The sequence below is a fragment of the Heterocephalus glaber genome, unplaced genomic scaffold (assembly GCF_053883595.1).
Source record: "Heterocephalus glaber isolate CG9 unplaced genomic scaffold, H.glaber_assembly_v1.0 deba00001688, whole genome shotgun sequence".
NCBI lineage: Eukaryota > Metazoa > Chordata > Mammalia > Rodentia > Bathyergidae > Heterocephalus > Heterocephalus glaber.
Window position 1 is genome coordinate 329,064 of NW_028258413.1, and position 17,194 is coordinate 346,257.

The window sequence follows — 17,194 nt, forward strand, 5'->3', positions numbered from 1 at the left end:
AGTTTTAGGTAATTATGACTTAACAAATTAGTAAACAGCTTTCTATTGTGTTCTCTCTTCTTTATCATTTTAGACTCACCTCAATTTCTGGTCAATGTCTTGGAAAGGTGAGACACTAAGATTGGATTATAATGCAGTAGTAATAGTTGATCTTTATATTAATATGAAAATATATTCTTAGAATTTATGTTTGCAATGTTTACTTTTGAAAAAATAACCTAGAGATTAAATAGTGCCCCTGAAAAAATCTGGAAACCCATCATTAATCACATGTGAATATATAAAGACAGGTCAATGTTAATTTTAATTTCAGCTTTTTAATGAACAAATTATAAGCAAATGAAATAAAATTGTCCATTAATAAAATTCCATGCAAAATAGAAAATATATTTAAAACGTGTGTGTAATATAATGCTATTACTCACAACCAAATAAATTGATTAGATCAGTATCTTTATAGTAATTATTTTACCCTGGGGATTGGTCAGTTTTCCACTGGTGGGACAAAATCCCTGATATATACAACTGAAAGGTTGAAGACTTTATTTTGGCTCACAGTTTCAGAAGTGGGCTGGCTCTGAGCAGAAACATTGTGGTGAAAGGACTTGGTGGAGCAAAGCTGTAAGGTTATGGCAGCCAGGAAGCAAAGCCCAGGGGCAGAGGGAGAGAGGATGGGGCCAGACACCATACAGTGCCCAGGGCCACATGCCCACGAACTACTGAGACGCACCAGACACACCAAGACCTTCTGGGGGTCTTGCAAGCCAATCAAGTTGACAACCAAGATTAACTGTTATACCATGGCATGTCCTCCTTAATCCTGCTTCTGCTGCTTTCTACTGAGGTAGGTGTTCTCCATGGTGTAAGTAACACAGTGACAATGTACAAAATAAGGATGTATCTAGAAAAAAAGCTAAGTTGGATATAAATGAAGACTTAAGGGGTGAGATGAAATAGTTTTTTCTAACAGAGCTAAGGAAAGGAGTGAGTCCAGTGCTAAAAAGACCATTCCAGAATTCTGTAAAACTGAGTAAGGAATCTCTTTCTGGCTACCTACCCTAGAAGCTGTAGTTGGCCATTCATGCAAAAAACAAAAACAATAACAAAACAACCAACCAAAGACTTTGATACTATAAAAAGTTGACATAGAAATTTCACAAGGGAATATCTGAAGATAGTTCAGCTATGACTAGCTCATTCCTTCCTCGTTGCTACATTTTATATAATTTTGAAAAGATTGACCAAAGTCAAGTACAAGAGATAAAAGGTCGTTGTTGGCTTGTATTAGGAGTTGGAGAAATGCTAACATTGCTAAACATTTGTAGCCTCCAAGGCTATGGAGTTACCAATTAAATCCCTAGGATATTTAGTTTGTTCAAAACAGCAGAACCAGCTGAAGACAACTCTAAACTACAGTTTAGTATCTTCCTTCAAAAACTCAGTACAGATAAATACCAAACTCAGTTTAGTTATATAAAATTCAGGAGCACACAAATGTCCTTCCTGAAGATTATCCCCCTGGGGAAATGGTAGTCAAACTACAGCTTGGGAAGCCTTCCAACTTATGTCTTGAATGTTAGCTTCCTCCTCTCTGTGGTCAAAATGAACTGGTTAATATGTAAACTACATTAAAATTTCAGAATGTTGACAGAATGTCTCCTATCTACTCATGAAAAAATTTTCTCTTTGGCAGTTTCTCATTTCTCATACTAACTATGAGAAGTAAAAGTTTCACTGTCTAAGACTCAGTAGGAGTATGGGTTAAAAATATACATTATGGTCTGCTTTCTGTCCCTATCTATCCCAGGGTTCTGACTTACTACAAAAGAGCCAGATGATTCTGAGGAAATCTTCACAATAAGCATTTGAAATCACAACTCACCTTTGAGCAAAAGGGCCATACTGGAATAGGTGATGATTCCACTAGCAATGTATGAAGACCTTCAAAATTCAGGGGGCACCTAGCTTGTACTATTCTTTATTTTAGTATTACTGTCTCTGTCACTGAGATTAAAACACAATTATTATTTGTGAAGGAATTATTTTGAGAAGTAGATATTAAAAAGAATGGCATAATGGAAAAATAAAAACATCATCTATAATGGTATGGACAGAATTTGTAACTTCCTCGTATTTTCACTGGCTCCTATATTACTTCTCGAAAACAACTTAAGGATTCTTTCTGGTGTCAAAATATGTTGTAAATATCATTAATTTTACCCAATTGATGAATAAGGTGAATAAAGAGAAGTTTGCTAATAAAGGTCACCAGTGAATTAATTTTGATTTTTAAAGAATTAAAACATTTAGATGAGGGCTGGGGATTTAGCTCAGTGGTTCTGCCACCTGCTGCGCAAGCACAAGGACCCGAGTTTGATCCCTGGTACAAAAAAAAAAAAACCCAAAAAACATTTAGATGAACTCAGACTAGGAGAACAGAAAAGGAAATATTTCAATTGGGTTATGTATAAAACTTTAGATTCCAAAAGTAAGTTAAGCTCATAGTAGCTTTTACAAATTAAGATTTTTCTTTTTCTTTTAAAAGTCTTCTTTAAAACTTATCTCAAGCCATATAATCGGGACTATTTTTGCCATTATCACACATATTTGACAGCTGTAACCCTAAGCTAGTAGTTAGTCTCCCACTCAGTGGCTGAAAGAGGTTCTTTATAATTAAAAACTAATAATAAAAACTCAGATTTACAGTGCTTGGGAAGAGTGCCATTAATAGTGTAAGTCACTTATATAAAGATAATTATTCCAGCCAAGAAAAGGTTTGTAAATTGAGCTATGAAAAGAGGTTAGGAGAACTGTTAAAACAGAACAAAATGCATTTTTAAAACTATAGAAGCTTTTTAAATAGTTGAGCTTGAGCATTTTTATTTGGGTTCAAATGTGAAAAGAAAATCAACAGAACTTTTAAATATTCACTTATAAGTGAGCATGAGGACATGAAAAAGGAATCTCTCCAGATTCAAGAATTTACCAATCTACTTTGTGCTCCTGTGGTTACTGGAAATACCAATATATTGATGAAGAGGGTCCTGAAAGTTACATAAAGATAATATGACGTAGGTCCTAAAAAAAGATGATTGGAATTTTTCATGTTTGTACAATTCTAAATGTAATACATTATCCTAGGCCATATTATTCTGTTGTAATTTATATTTTTAATCACACTGCCTTGGATTGGAAATCTCTGTGTATCTCTGTGAAGTACTGCTGCTTCCTGCACAGGGGTGCCCGAGCAGAATGCTGAAGGACAGGAGTGATGGTGAGCATACCCACTCTCTCTGACACAGCAGGGTTTACACAAACCACAGGAACAGCAGGCAGGCTTCTCACTATATTTCATGTTTCTAATGGCCTCAGATTATCTGGAGGCAGGGATATGTTTCAAGATGCCAGTGGGTACCCGAAACTGTGGATAGTACCAGACACTATGTAAGCTGTTCTATAACTTCAAAAGTAGGTATGAGATTACCAATAACTAATAGAACAACTGCAACAATACACTGTAATCAAAGTTATGTGAACATGATCTCTCAAAACATCTTCTTGCATTTTCACCTTTTCCAAGGAAGCATGGCATATCCGAACTGTGATCATCACTACACTTGCATTTTGGGGCCATTATTAAATAGGAAAAGGATGATCAGAACACAAGAACTGTGACACCATAACAGTCTCATGTTGATCACAAGGCTACAAAGTAACTAATGGGAAGGCAGTGCATCCAAGGTAGATATGAGGTACAAAGGGATGACTTGCATCTTGGGCAGGACAGAGTGAGATGATACATTTCATCACACTACTCAGAATGGTACCCAATTTAACAACACGAACCATACTTCTGGACTGTACTCACACCATAGTTGACCACAGGAGACAGAAACCAAGAGAAGCAATCATGGATAAGAAAGGATTATGAATTTACAACTCATTCTTATAAGGCAATTCAAAAGCTATAGAAAACATTCCTCTCTTGACTTACAAATACAAAGATTTGGTGAGGCATCCATTACACCTCAACAAGTATTCTAATTGCCACTAATTAAATAAAATGGACAAGCATCACATGGTAGGGTGTTCCCCAAAGGTTACTCTAGACCAGTGATAGTGAACCTTTTAGACTTCTCAATAATAACAAATAGCCCACTGCAGCACACAAGCCATGGGTTTGCTACCACTCATAGAGCGCATCTTGCTATCTTTGCAGTAAGAACTACATATATTAAAGCAAAGCAGGCCCAGATACCATCAGTAAGTGTACACAGATGCCAGCAAAAAGCCCACACGGACCAGAGCAGTGCGGGTGCCCACCTGAAAAAGAGCTGGGCAGGTGCACAAGCAACAGCCAGAAGGCTGCCAAGATACCACCAGTGAGTGCAGGCAGACCGCAGCTAGAAGCCCACTAAGACACCAGCGAACGAGGTGCACATCCCTTGGCCAAAGGCACACTCAGATACCATCCCAACTGTGCACAGGCCCCAGCCAGACCCTGCCTGGACAACAGGACAACACAGGGATCTAGAAGGCCACCACTCTGTACCCAGAAATTGACGGAGTGGTGAGCACCAGAGAGAACTCTCTGAGGCTGGCTGAGAATTGAAGCCCACTGGGCCAATAAAAAGTCATTTCAACAAAGGTGCAGCAGGCTACATCTGCTGAAATGAAAACACACATAAACAAGTCTCAAAACCAGACTTCTACATCACCTAAGGCAGCCCCAAGGTGCCACCAGATGGAACACTGATACTCAACCACCTGAACTCCCTGAACTGGCAACAAAACAGGATCTGAAAAAAATGAAATCAGAAGTAAATTCTCAGATAACAACAGAGATTGTGTCCATAATGAAAGACATAATTAATAAAGCTAGAGCAGACACACATTAAAAAAAATAAAGGAGCTGAGGAACATGATGGAATCCCAACATAGGAAACAAATGGAATGCATAAAACAGAAGCAAACATATATCCAGGAGATTGTAAACTCCATTGAAAGTTTATGCAGCAGAATGAGCCCATGTGAGGACAGAATTTCAGATATAGAAGACAGGATTATAATTAGTGACCAGGAAAAGAAAAATTACTTAAAAATAGTAAGGGACCGCAAGAAATCAATCCAGCAGCTGCTAGATGATGCAAAGAATAACATAAGACTGATCAGTGAAGAAACAGGAGAGAGTGCAAATGACATTTAAAAAAAAAAAACAAAAAACTGTTCACAGAACTAATGGCAGAAAACTTCCCAAGAAGAGAAAAAAGAACTTGACACACAGGTAAGTGAGCCATATAGGACTCCAACTAGCCATGATCAAAAAAATCTACACCTAGGCAAATAATAGATAATATTCCAGAAAACCAATGGGGGGAAAAAAATCCTACAAGCAGAGAAAAGAAACAAATCACATACAAAGGAAAACCCATCAGAATCACAGCAGATTTCTCAACACAAACCCTCAAGGCAAGAAGAACTTGGAGTGAAATATTTCCAGCCCTAAAGGAAAACACCCTCCAATCCAGATTGATGTACCCTGCAAAACTATCTTTCAAAATTGATGGAGAAATAAGATACTTTCATGACAAACAGCACCTTAGGAACTTCATGAATACGAATCCAGCACTCCAAAAACTTTTAAACAATATCCCAAAAAAAAGACAATGAGGATCACAAGCCAAGGGAGTCCAACAAAATGAATCCATCGGGCAAGACAACAAATTAAATGCAAAGGGAAAGAATCCAACAAAAAGAAAAGGTCAATACTTATCAGTTATAACCATCAATGTTAATGCTCTCAACTCACCAATCAAAAGAAATACAGTGGCAGAATGAGTCAAGAAGCAAGATCCAACCATATGCTGCATATAATTCAAAACATAATTCAAAAAGAAACACATAGAATGAAAGTTAGAGGGTGGAAAACAATACTCCATGAGACAGGAACCCGAAAAAAAGCAGGGGTAGGTATCTTATTTGCAGATCAAATAGATTTCAAACCAACACTAATTAAGAGAGATAAAGAAGGACACTACATCCTTGTAAAAGAAAAAATCCAAAAGGAAGGGATGACAATCATAAATATATATGCACCAAATATTAGTGCACCCAACTATATAAAACAAACACTAACAGACATGAAAAATCAAGTAAGTACTAATACAGTACTAATAGGTGAACTCAATAGCCCACTGTCACAAATAGATCAACTAGACAAAGAAAAAAAAAAGAAATACTACAACTCAATCAAACTCTTGAACAAATGGACGTAACACATGTTTACAGAGTGCTCCACCCCACAAAATCAGAATACATGTTCTTTTCTGCTGCACATGGTCGTTCTCCAAAATAGAGCACATACTCACTCATAGAACATGTTTCAGTAAGTGCAAAGGAATTGAAGTTATCCCCTGTATATTATCAGACCACAGTGCAATGAAACTGGAGATCAATAGCAAAAGATACTACAAGAATTTCATAAACACAGGGAAATGAACAACACACTTCTGAATAACCAATGGGCCACAGGAGAAGAAATCAGACAGTTTCTACAATTAAATGACAATGCCAAATACAACATATGGGAATCTAAGGGACACAATGAAAGCAGTCTTATGAGGGAAAATCATAGCCATGAATACTCATATTAGGAAAACAGAGTGAGTTCAAATAAACAACCTGGTGCTGAACCTCAAGCTTCTAGAAAAAGAAGAGCAGGACAACCCCAAAGGGCATACAAGGGAGGAAATTATAAATCAGAGCAGAAATCAATGCAATGGAGACTAAGAACAATACAAAAAATCTATGAAGAAAAGAGTTAGTTTTTCCAAAGAATAAACAAAATTAACAAACCCTTACCTGATCTTATCAAAAAAAGGAAAGACCTAAATCCATGCAATTAGGAATGAAAAGGATGAAATTACAATGGACCCAGCAGAAATCCAGAGGATCATCACTACCTACTTTTAGAATCTATATGCCAATAAGATGAAAAACACAAAAGAAATGGACAGATTTTTCAATAAATATGGATTACCAAAGTTGAATGAAGAAAACCTAAAAATTCTAAACAACCCAATATCAATCAATGGAATGAAAATATAATTAAAAACTCCCCAACAAGGAGAAGTCCAGGTCCTGATGGCTTCACTGCTGAATTCTACAAGAGATTTAGAGAAGAACTATTGCCATTACTGTTTAAACTCTTCAGTGAAACTGAAAGGGAAGCAATACTCCCAAATTCATTCCTGGAAGCAAGCATCACCTGGATCCCAAAAGCAAAGAAAGACCCAACCAAAAAAGAGAACTATAGGTCAATCTCTCTAACGAACATAGATGCAAAAATCCTTAATAAAATACTGGCAAATAGAATGCAGAAGATCATCAAGAAGATCATACACCCTGACCAGGTGGGATTCATCCCAGGGATGCAAGGATGGTTCAACATATGCAAATCAATAAATGTAATACACTATATTAACAGAGCCAAGGACAAAAACCATATGATCTTCTCAATAGATGCAGAAAAAGCATTTGACAAAATTCAACACGCATTCATGATATAAAAAAAAAAAACCCTACAGAGAACTGGAATAGACAGTCTCTATCTCAACCTGATAAAAGTCATCTATGAAAAACCAACAGTCAATATCAGAGTAAATGTTTAAAAACTGAAATTCTTCACACTAAAATCAGGAGCAAGACAAGGATGTCCACTATCACCACTCCTGTTCAATATAGTTTTGGAAACGTTAGCCACTACAATTCGACAAGAGAAAGTAATAAAAGGAATAAAAATAGAAAAGGAAGGAGTTAAACTGTCATCATTTGCAGATGACATGATACTCTACATAGAAGATGCCAAGAACTTCACCAAAAGTCTTCTAGACTTAATAACCAAATTCACTGAAGTAGCTGGATCCAAGGTCAACACACAAAAATCAACAGCTTTCCTGTACACGAACAACAGACTCACTGAAAGAGGAACTGGAGAAACAACTCCTTTCACAATGGCATCCCCAAAAATGAAATATCTAGGAATCAACCTAAAAATAGAAATCAAAGACCTCTACTTTGAAAACTACAGGACTCTGAAAAAAGAGATCAAAGAGGATATCAGAAAATGGAAAGACATCCCTTGCTCCTGGGTAGGAAAATAAATATAGTGAAAATGGCCATGCTTCCAAAACTGCTACACTGATTCAATGCAATCCCAATTGAAATTCCAACAGCATACTGCACAGACCTTGAGAAAACAGTCCAACAATTCATTTGGAACAAGAAGAGACCTAGAATAGCAAAAGCAATTCTAGGCAACAAAGAGAAGGTAGGGGGTATCACAATCCCCAACTTGAAACTATACTACAAAGCTACTGTGATACAAACAGCATGATACTGACAAAGAAACAGACCTGGAACAAATTAGAAGATGCACTGGAACAAATTAGAAGATGCAGAAACAACTCCAGATATACTCAGCCACCTCATCTGTGACAAAGCAGCCCAACACCCTCACTGGAGCAAAGATAGCCTCTTTAATGAATAGTGCTGGAAAAATTGGGTTTCAACTTGCAAAAGATTAAAACTAGACCTATCTCTCACCATGCACTAAACTAAAATCAAAATGGATTAAAGATCCAAATATTAAAACAGAAACGCTAAACCTGCTGGAAGAGAGGTTAGGTCTTGAAGACATTGGCATAGGAAAAGATTTCATGAACAAAACCTCAGTCGCATGTGAACTAGCACAATCAATCAACAAGTGGGATCTCATCTTTTGGTACCAGGGATCGAACTTGGGTTCTTGCGCTTGCACAGCAGGCAGCAAAACCACTGAGCTAAATCCCCAGCAAGGGATCTCATCTTATTAAAAAGCTTCTGCACAGCAAGAGAAACCACCAACAGTGTGAAGAGACAACCCACAATGTGGGAAAAAATTTTTACCAGCTGTTCCTCAGACAAAGATCTACTATCTAGAATATATAAAGAACTTAAAAAAATCAGACCTTCCAAATTTAAAGACCCAATCCAAAAACAGGCATCTGAAATGAAGAGACATTTCTCAGACAAAGAAGTAGAAACAGCAAATAAACATATGAAAAAAATGTTCAAAATCACTGGTCATTCAAGGGTTGCAAATGACAACAATGCTGAGATTCCACCTCACCCCAGAAAGAATGGCTGCTGTCAAGAAATCAACCAGTAACAAATGCTGGCAGGGTTGTGAGGAGAAAGGAACCCTTCTCCACTATTGGTGGGAGTGTAGACTGGTGCAACCACTGTGGAAATCAGTATGGAGATACCTCTAAAAACAAGGATTAGAGGTGCCATTTGATTGACCCAGCTATTCCCCTTCTGGGTATCTTCCCAAAAGAATTAAAAGAATATATCACACCAATATATGTACACCCATGTTCATAGCGGCACAGTTTATAATAGTTAAAACTTGGAAACAGCCCAAGTGCCCATTAACTGGAGATTGGATAAAGGAAATGTGTTTTTTTATAAAATGGAGTACTACTCAGCCATAAAGAATGAGAAACTAGAGACATTTATAGCTAAATGGATGCACATTGAGGCCATAATCTTAAGTGAAATAAATAGGACACACATGTGTAAATGCCACATAGTTTCTCTGGTGTGAGAAACTGAAAGTGTAAATAAGGATCAAAATGTATAATAGATAATGTGAAATAGGAAGAAAGGTCCAAAGAGTTAGGGAAGTGGGAGGGGGAGGGGAAAGGAATAAATATGAGAAAATGAAAAAAAGGAAACAAAGTCTTTGTAAATAGGGAGAGATGGAGGGCTTGAAGGGAGGGCAGGGGAAGGGGGAAAAAATAAGAACCAAGAGAGATTATGTAAAGGTGCAAATTTCCAATGATGAATGGCATTATGTTGTATGCTTAAAATGTACCAATAAATTAATGAATAAAAAAAGTAAAGCAAAGCAGAGTTGATCAGAACCTTTCACTGTGACATTCAGTGAAAAGGGAGTAAAAGAAAGATTGCTTTTCTACTTAATGTCATGCAGAATCATCTTTTGTCATAATAAATATAAATACCTTATACAGTTTGAAGTCCTTATAAAATTATACAAAAGAATAATGACATAACACTTTATTATTGTCAGCAACAATTAAGGAGGAAATGTTAACTTCTAATTGTTGATTTTCCAAGAAATCTCAGGAAATAGTTTGATACAATTACAATAAAATCACAAAATTTATATGCTTTCCCCTCAAAAGCATTATTTAATTTGATTCTCACAGTCCTTATAGTTCTTTCAGCTATAGAAAAGCGTTTTGTAGGCAAGTAAGTTGAAACATCAATGGATTTAATTATTCTATTTATAATCTTCACCATTAGTACAAAATCAAGAAATTATATACCCTTTTTTCCCCAGAAATGAACTTTGGAGCCAAACAGATTAAGAGTTCAAATCCCAACTCTGCCACATACTAGTTGTGTACATTTAAGGAAGTTCCATAACTTTGTGTGTCTGTTTCCCTTCTGTGAAATGAAGATAATATGTAATGTATAGGACTACTCTTGAGGTTAAATGGTACACTGTGTGGAAATGTCAGATACGGGATCTAATTGGTACTTAATAAATTATCATAAATATTTTTCAGGAAATATAAATTCTGTCACTTTTAATAGTATAAATGAAAATAATGGGAAGGATTTCTTAAGCATCAAGATGCTAAAAATGGAAATATAAATTGTCTTTTATATGATTTTAATGAGTATTAAAGTCAGGATGGATTTAAGAATGGTTTGTCTAACCTGCAAAATGGAGCATAAATAAATCTATTCGAATGTTGATGGCGATCCTAAGTTTAAATGAGGATGATTATTTAAATATATAATTTATCTTCAAAGATGCAATTATTTTGGGGTTTTACCTATTTCTTAATGATTACTTATTCCAAATTTTAAAAATCAGAAGTGGGGCCAGGGATTTAGCTCAGTGGTCTTGCCACCTGCTTCACAAGCACAAGGACCCGAGTTCGATCTCCGGTACCAAAAAAAAAATCAGAAGTGGGAGAGAGAAGGGAAGAGGATACAAAAAGAGTAAATGTGTGTTATAGACATGTGTCAACTCCCCATGAGGAATGTGATCATCATGTAGTGAAAACATGTACTAATAAAAATAAGAATTAAAAAGTAAAATAAATTTAAAATGGTAAAGCTGAGAAATAGTATATGGTTGTGGAAAGAATATTTATTATACTTGAACCTACTTTCTAGAATGCTTACCAGTTTATGAGAACTCTGGCAATTCTCTCAACCATTCTTTTTGCCATCCTTCCCAAGTTTAAATTTACTATATTCCATATAGGAACTAGACATTGAACATGCAAAGAAATGGCTTCAGTTAATATGAAGTTAATAATTAGAACAGAAATATCTTCTTATTCCTGTGTAAACCAAATCAATGTACTCTTTTGAACAAACAAATAAATTAGCTTATTTCAATTAATTCTAACCTTGGTCCATCTGCTTATAGTTTGGTTTCACTCTACTGCTACACTGTACAACACTGAGACAATGGACACTTAGTGTATACCATATTTCAACATTACATATCTAGATTATAGCCCAAGGAAAATTGAACTTATTGTTTTAAGATAAATTCTGCTTATAATGAGGTTGATATTAGATCCCCTAGTATACAAACTACTAGTATAAAACTACATCACAGACAACATGGAATAGGGGTTATAGTCAGGCATAAAACATGATTCAAGTTTACAGATCATTAAAATAGATATATTTTATGGAATACAAAATAATAAATAATACACATAATATATAATAATAAATACAAAATAAAACAAATGTTATTTTAATTAATGGGTTTATAAAAGAATACTAAAAAGTAGTACAAGTATAAGCCAGCTTAGTTCCATCACTTGAATAATCAGTATGTGTACTCTGGCCAAAAAATAAATAAATAAATCAGCGTATGTAGTTTTTCAAACTCCATAATTAACTTTTATCTGCATTGGAGTGGGTCTCATCTGAATTTTTAAGTAAACATTCATTGGCAAGAGGCTTTACAAATAGACAGGAAAACAATACACCATGATACTCTCGATCATCCTCACAACTTGATGTGCTCCCTTCTGGTTCTAAAATGTCATGAAAAAAATGATAGTTTTAAAATTATGTTCTGGAGCTGGTGTTCTAGAATGCCAACAATTAGCAATCATCCCTTTTCATGAACTATCATTCTATACACCTTAAAAAATAACAAATAATGAGGTAGGTTTTTCTTCTCTCAAGTTAAATTTGGAAACTGGGTCGGATGGGTATATGGGTATGTGGGGGATGATGGGATGCTTGTCTATCTCGAAATTTTGCTTTAGCTCAAAAACACACTTATTCTTTAGGCAAGCATTTGTCCTGCTGTATAAATGTCATGTAACACCACATGCACCCACAATAAGAAAGGGAGGAGGAGAAATGGGTGTGTGTAAAAAAAAGAGGAACAGAGACAAATACTACCTATACCTTCAGTCCCACGATTTCCGTTGGTTCTAGCTTTATGGTACCTAACTCTGAAGCCTGGATGATCCTTTCACATGGCATGACTGACCAATGATCTTGCCTTCACTGCTGAATTTCAGCTAAAGCAACACAGCAGAGCACAGCAAATGAGTTTCTCAACAACTACTGGCACTTTTCCATTTCAATGATACAATTTTTCACTTTTAACAAGGTATAGAAAGGGAATATCTTCAGACTAAACTCAGAAACAAAGCAGAGTAAGAGCAAATTGTTCAGGTGTGCACACAGGACTCCAACTAAGCAAAGTTGCTAGGTCACATCTGGATGCTGAATAGGCACTATTGGCTAAGAAATAACATATTGTTTTGGAGATCAAAAGATAAAAAAGATATAAACGCAGGAAGTTGCTTTATGCAGCAATGTCCTACTTAGGGGATTAGAAACAGAACTACACAAGCTGTCAAGAAGGAAACCAACCCCTATAAGAATGGCCAGTAAGACTTCTGATATTATAAAAGACAATTAGTGCACCCTTGAAACCAGGCCTTTTAAAGGTCAAACAAATATTAAAGTTTTTCCCAGAAAGGAAATCACTATATACTGCTAATATTATATGTGTAGCATAGTAACAATCATTTGATCTAACCAGTAGTGAATTAAATAGAAAAACAAATCCTTATGCAGTAGCAGCTCAACTCAACATGAGTCTGAGTATCTTTCCAAAAAATAAGGCAAAGACAGTATCTCTAAAATGCAAAGGTAAACATATCTACTGGGGGGGGGGGGTGTACAGAGGGAAGGAGAAAGAGAGAGAGAGAACACACCATTGAGCAAATGGATTACTAAGCATATGGATCCCTGGTGCTTTCCTAATCCCAGAGCTATGTTTAACAACAGCCTGTGTACAAACCACTATTTTTATGCTGTTAATGTAATATGCCATTTATCATCTTCTGAAATTACTCAGTGCCCTACTTTGTTAATTAAATCATTTGCGGAGAACTTTTCCTTTAAAGATCCAGACCCCTGGCTTAATGAGCATCTCAGAACCATCAACTCAGAGGATTATTTATGTCTTAAAGGAGAATATTTTCAAGGGAGAGAAAGAGTTGACAATTCTGCAGTTTAATGTAAAGGGAATCAACATTTCCTTCCTTTGTTTAACATGTACTAATTTAACTGCCATATTCAGAAATGAATAGGGTTAATGTTAGAAAACAGAATTTTACAAACGCAGAAACACAGCTCACTGCACCAACATTCTTGGTGCTTTTCACATAGAACAATGTCATCTTCAGGAAGGAAAAGAATACAGAAAACCCGTGGTTTATTGTCAACCAGATGTCTCTATCAAATACACAGTCAGCGAGGAGGCTAATGATGTAGTAGTAGACTAGGGAGAAGGAAAATACCCCGACCTCCAGCCATATATTAACCCCTTCCCACTTCTATGACACATCTCAGAGTGGCCTGGAGGGATAAAGCACCTGCTTCTGGACTGAACAGATTTAACTGAGGAAGGGGAAAGGGAGAGAAACATGAAGTGAAGGCATATTTTGCTTGGCTTGGTCAAAGCAAATGAAATTCCCCCAGCTCAGGCATATGTCCTCCCAATGCAGCAAATGTAGGCATGAGCTCCGGGCAGCAACTGAGCTTGGAAATGCTGCAGGGGAGGATGCATGTAGGGAGGCGAACTTGCCAGTTCTGAGCTCCTGCAGAAGGCCCGGGGTAGGGGTGAAAGCGACGCTGCCCATACCTTTCTTTTCCTTTCCATGCGGTCTCTGGGGATTTTCCGTTGTTTTTTTCTTTCTCTCTCCAGATTTTTTTCCTTTTCATCCAGTTCAGCCTCTCGAACTTTTTTAATAGAAGCAGCGGCGTGAGCCATTTTGCAGAGGAAATCAGCAAGAGGCAGTTGCGGCAGATAGTCTCCACTCCCCAGCAACTCAGATGGTTTTAGAGCTCGAGGGAGATGTGCTTATCCTCACCGGAGGAATGGCTGGAAGCCAGAACACTCACAGAATAATCCGCCGCGCCCCCGAGCTGGGTGGGGACCTCCGTGCAGCCTCTGCAGCGCCCATAACTCACGCAGAGGCCCCGGGTCCCGGGGCAGCGCACACCTGCACACGCGCAGCACAGAGGTGCACACCGCGGCCGCCGGCCTGAGACACAGATCCGCAAAGGAGGCTCAGGTCCGGGGGACTCCAGCCAGTCTGCCTCCCGACCCGAGCCAGGAAGACGCCACCTCTGCGAAGCTGCTAGGGGTGGGCGGCTTCTCCAGCTCGCGACCACACCTCTCCGCAGGGCCAGGGGAAAATGGTGCAGTCTCCTACAGCCTGCCACTGCCACGCGCGTCCCTGCCCTTTCCGCGTGCAGCCCTTGCCTCCTCCAAGGCGCATCTGGAGAGCTGCCGGTGCAAGGGTGGGAGTTACCTGCGATGCAACGGCGAAAGGAGCTGGGAGTCGCGGGCACAGCCCCACGCGAAGCTGCGCTGGGCGGCTAGGGGTGGAGGGTGTCAGGAGCGCGCGGGGTGACCCAGAGCAGCGGGGTCGTCCCGGGAACGGGGCGGGGCTAGAGGCCCCGAAAGGGCGAGCAGGCCCAGCCCCGAGCCCCGGCCCGCTGGAGACCTGTGCACAGGTCCTCTCGGTACTGGTCAGCAAAAGCAATCCGATGGAGTCTAATCGGACCGCTTTTTCTGAATGCTCCCGTCTACGCCTGGAGGAGGAAACTGCCAGGAGAGGAGACAGAGGATGCAACTTGTCAACGCGACAAGATGGAATTCTCTGGGTACTCCAGTTACACGCACTGCCACGTTTTCAGAGTTGTGCCTCGGTTTTATCGAGGGCTCATAGGAGGCCAAGAATGATGCTCACTTCTTAATGATTCACTCTTAACTGGAGACACTGTGGGACAAAGTGGATCAGTGGTCCTATACCCCTCTACACACAAAATCTTCACATTTTAGGAGAAAGTTCTTGACTATTATACTTGAAAGTAAAATAATCAAATTCTACCTATAGCTTATTATTAGAGAAAAAAATTAATAAGATGGAAAGTGTGCTACTGGAAAATACAGTTTTGTAGTTAAGTGAAGAGTACAGTCTCACTTCCTATACCACATCCAGATAACAGGATAGTTAGGGAAAATACTACTTATTTATAGTGTAGGTAGACCTTCCATGTTTCATCTTATGTAACATAATTTGCATTTTAAAACTAAATTTGAGTAGAAAGCAGAGGATTAACATCCTACAAGCAAGTACCGCACATTCTATGGTGATAGGGAAAACCCAGCATTTCCCTGGATTAAAACGTTCGTTCAAGGAGAGGATGGTCACTAGGACTGGGCCAGCGTTGTACTGGTGACGACACACTGGTGGAGAAGGGAAGACAGAGAAGACAGCGAAACAGCTGTACTGGCAGCACCCTTCCCCTGGGACCTGAACAACTCAGAATTCAGCTTCCAAAATGACAAAAATACCAAATCAGCTTCATTATCACCTGAAGCCTCCTAACTCCCTCTCAGAGGCTTCATTTATGCAGAAATACCCCAAGCCATTCACTCAGGCTTCTGGGAGGAGGGCGTGTGCATATGGCGGGTTCCTCCCGCTCCTTAACCTTTGCTTCTGCCCGCTCTAACTCATGCCACCGTTTCTCCACCCGCCTCCAAAGCACTGCAAGAAAGTCAGCTGTTGTGCTGTCAAAGCCATCATCAGCCCACAGAGGCTGGTGGCTCCGAGAGGCAGCAAGACGGCAGTGCAGGGTGCTCTGGTCCCATGCGCAGTCCCTCTCCTTCTGAATGATTTTAAGCAGTGTTTACAACCAGCAGGCCCATTTGGGTTGTGGATGTCCTCCAGGCCCACCCTTCTCCAGTGGTCTTCCTGTTGACGCAGGCAACTGAGGTTCTTGCAGGACAAGCCCTCCCTTCTGCCCCTGCAGAATCTGTTCCTGGGGACCCAACTCATATTCTCTACCCTTCCAGAGTTCTCAGTAGGAAAGAGAAAAGTCCCAAGCACAGCTAGAGAAGAAATGAGCAGCTCTAATAAAAAAAAGTCGCTTATTTCATTAGCCCTTGATTAGCTCCACAGAGACCCACTTATAAAACGGAACAGTATCAACTTCCTTATTTTGTTCTCTAATACCAGCAAACTTTAATATATTTAAACTCCATTTGAATAAGTAAAGAAAATTTCTTAAACATGGTTAACTGAGTCTTAGTTTCCAGGACTCCCTCCACTTTTGTACAAACAAGTAAGAGAGCTCTTCTCATAAAGAAAAGTAATGAATTAGATAGTGATTAGCTGTGAGCTTGACTGACATAAATATTGCACAAAGCACAGAGTTTGCCAAATCTTTAAGTACGGTAATGACACTGTTTTGCTTCCATTTCCTGGTAGTATCTTCAGATGAGACACAGAGAGACAAAGGCACTGTGCTTTTATAGACAAGGGCATTAGACAGCAAATGACTCACTCCAGACAGGTTTCCTGGGGACAGGTAGGAGGACCGAGGTTCAGGACTCTGAAATCAACCCACCATGGGAAAATGAACCCCAGGCCCCAGACCTCTACTATTCAGACCACAGAACAGGAAGTCTCAGACGACTAGTATGGATATTTCTAAATTGACTGATCACAAGTCTTTTCGAGGGTGCTATTGTCATTTATCATTTTCCTAACCA

The 17,194-nt window shown here is 38.7% G+C and overlaps 1 protein-coding gene across 41 annotated transcripts in view; it reads right to left on the reverse strand.

Moving 5' to 3' along the window:
* Ank2 (ankyrin 2) overlaps positions 1-17,194 on the reverse strand; it is a 567,339-nt gene that overhangs the window by 256,337 nt on the left and 293,808 nt on the right. Inside the window, exon 1 of one of the 41 annotated variants that reach the window (XM_087198836.1) lies at positions 14,273-16,755. The exons of 38 other annotated variants lie outside the window; for them this stretch is intronic. In XM_087198836.1, coding sequence (XP_087054962.1) covers positions 14,273-14,401 — 129 coding nt within the window. In that variant the 5' untranslated portion in view covers positions 14,402-16,755. Of the gene's footprint in view, positions 1-14,272; positions 16,756-17,194 lie in introns of those variants that run through there. 2 more of the 41 variants (XM_087198837.1, XM_087198842.1) reach the window with 2 other exon arrangements.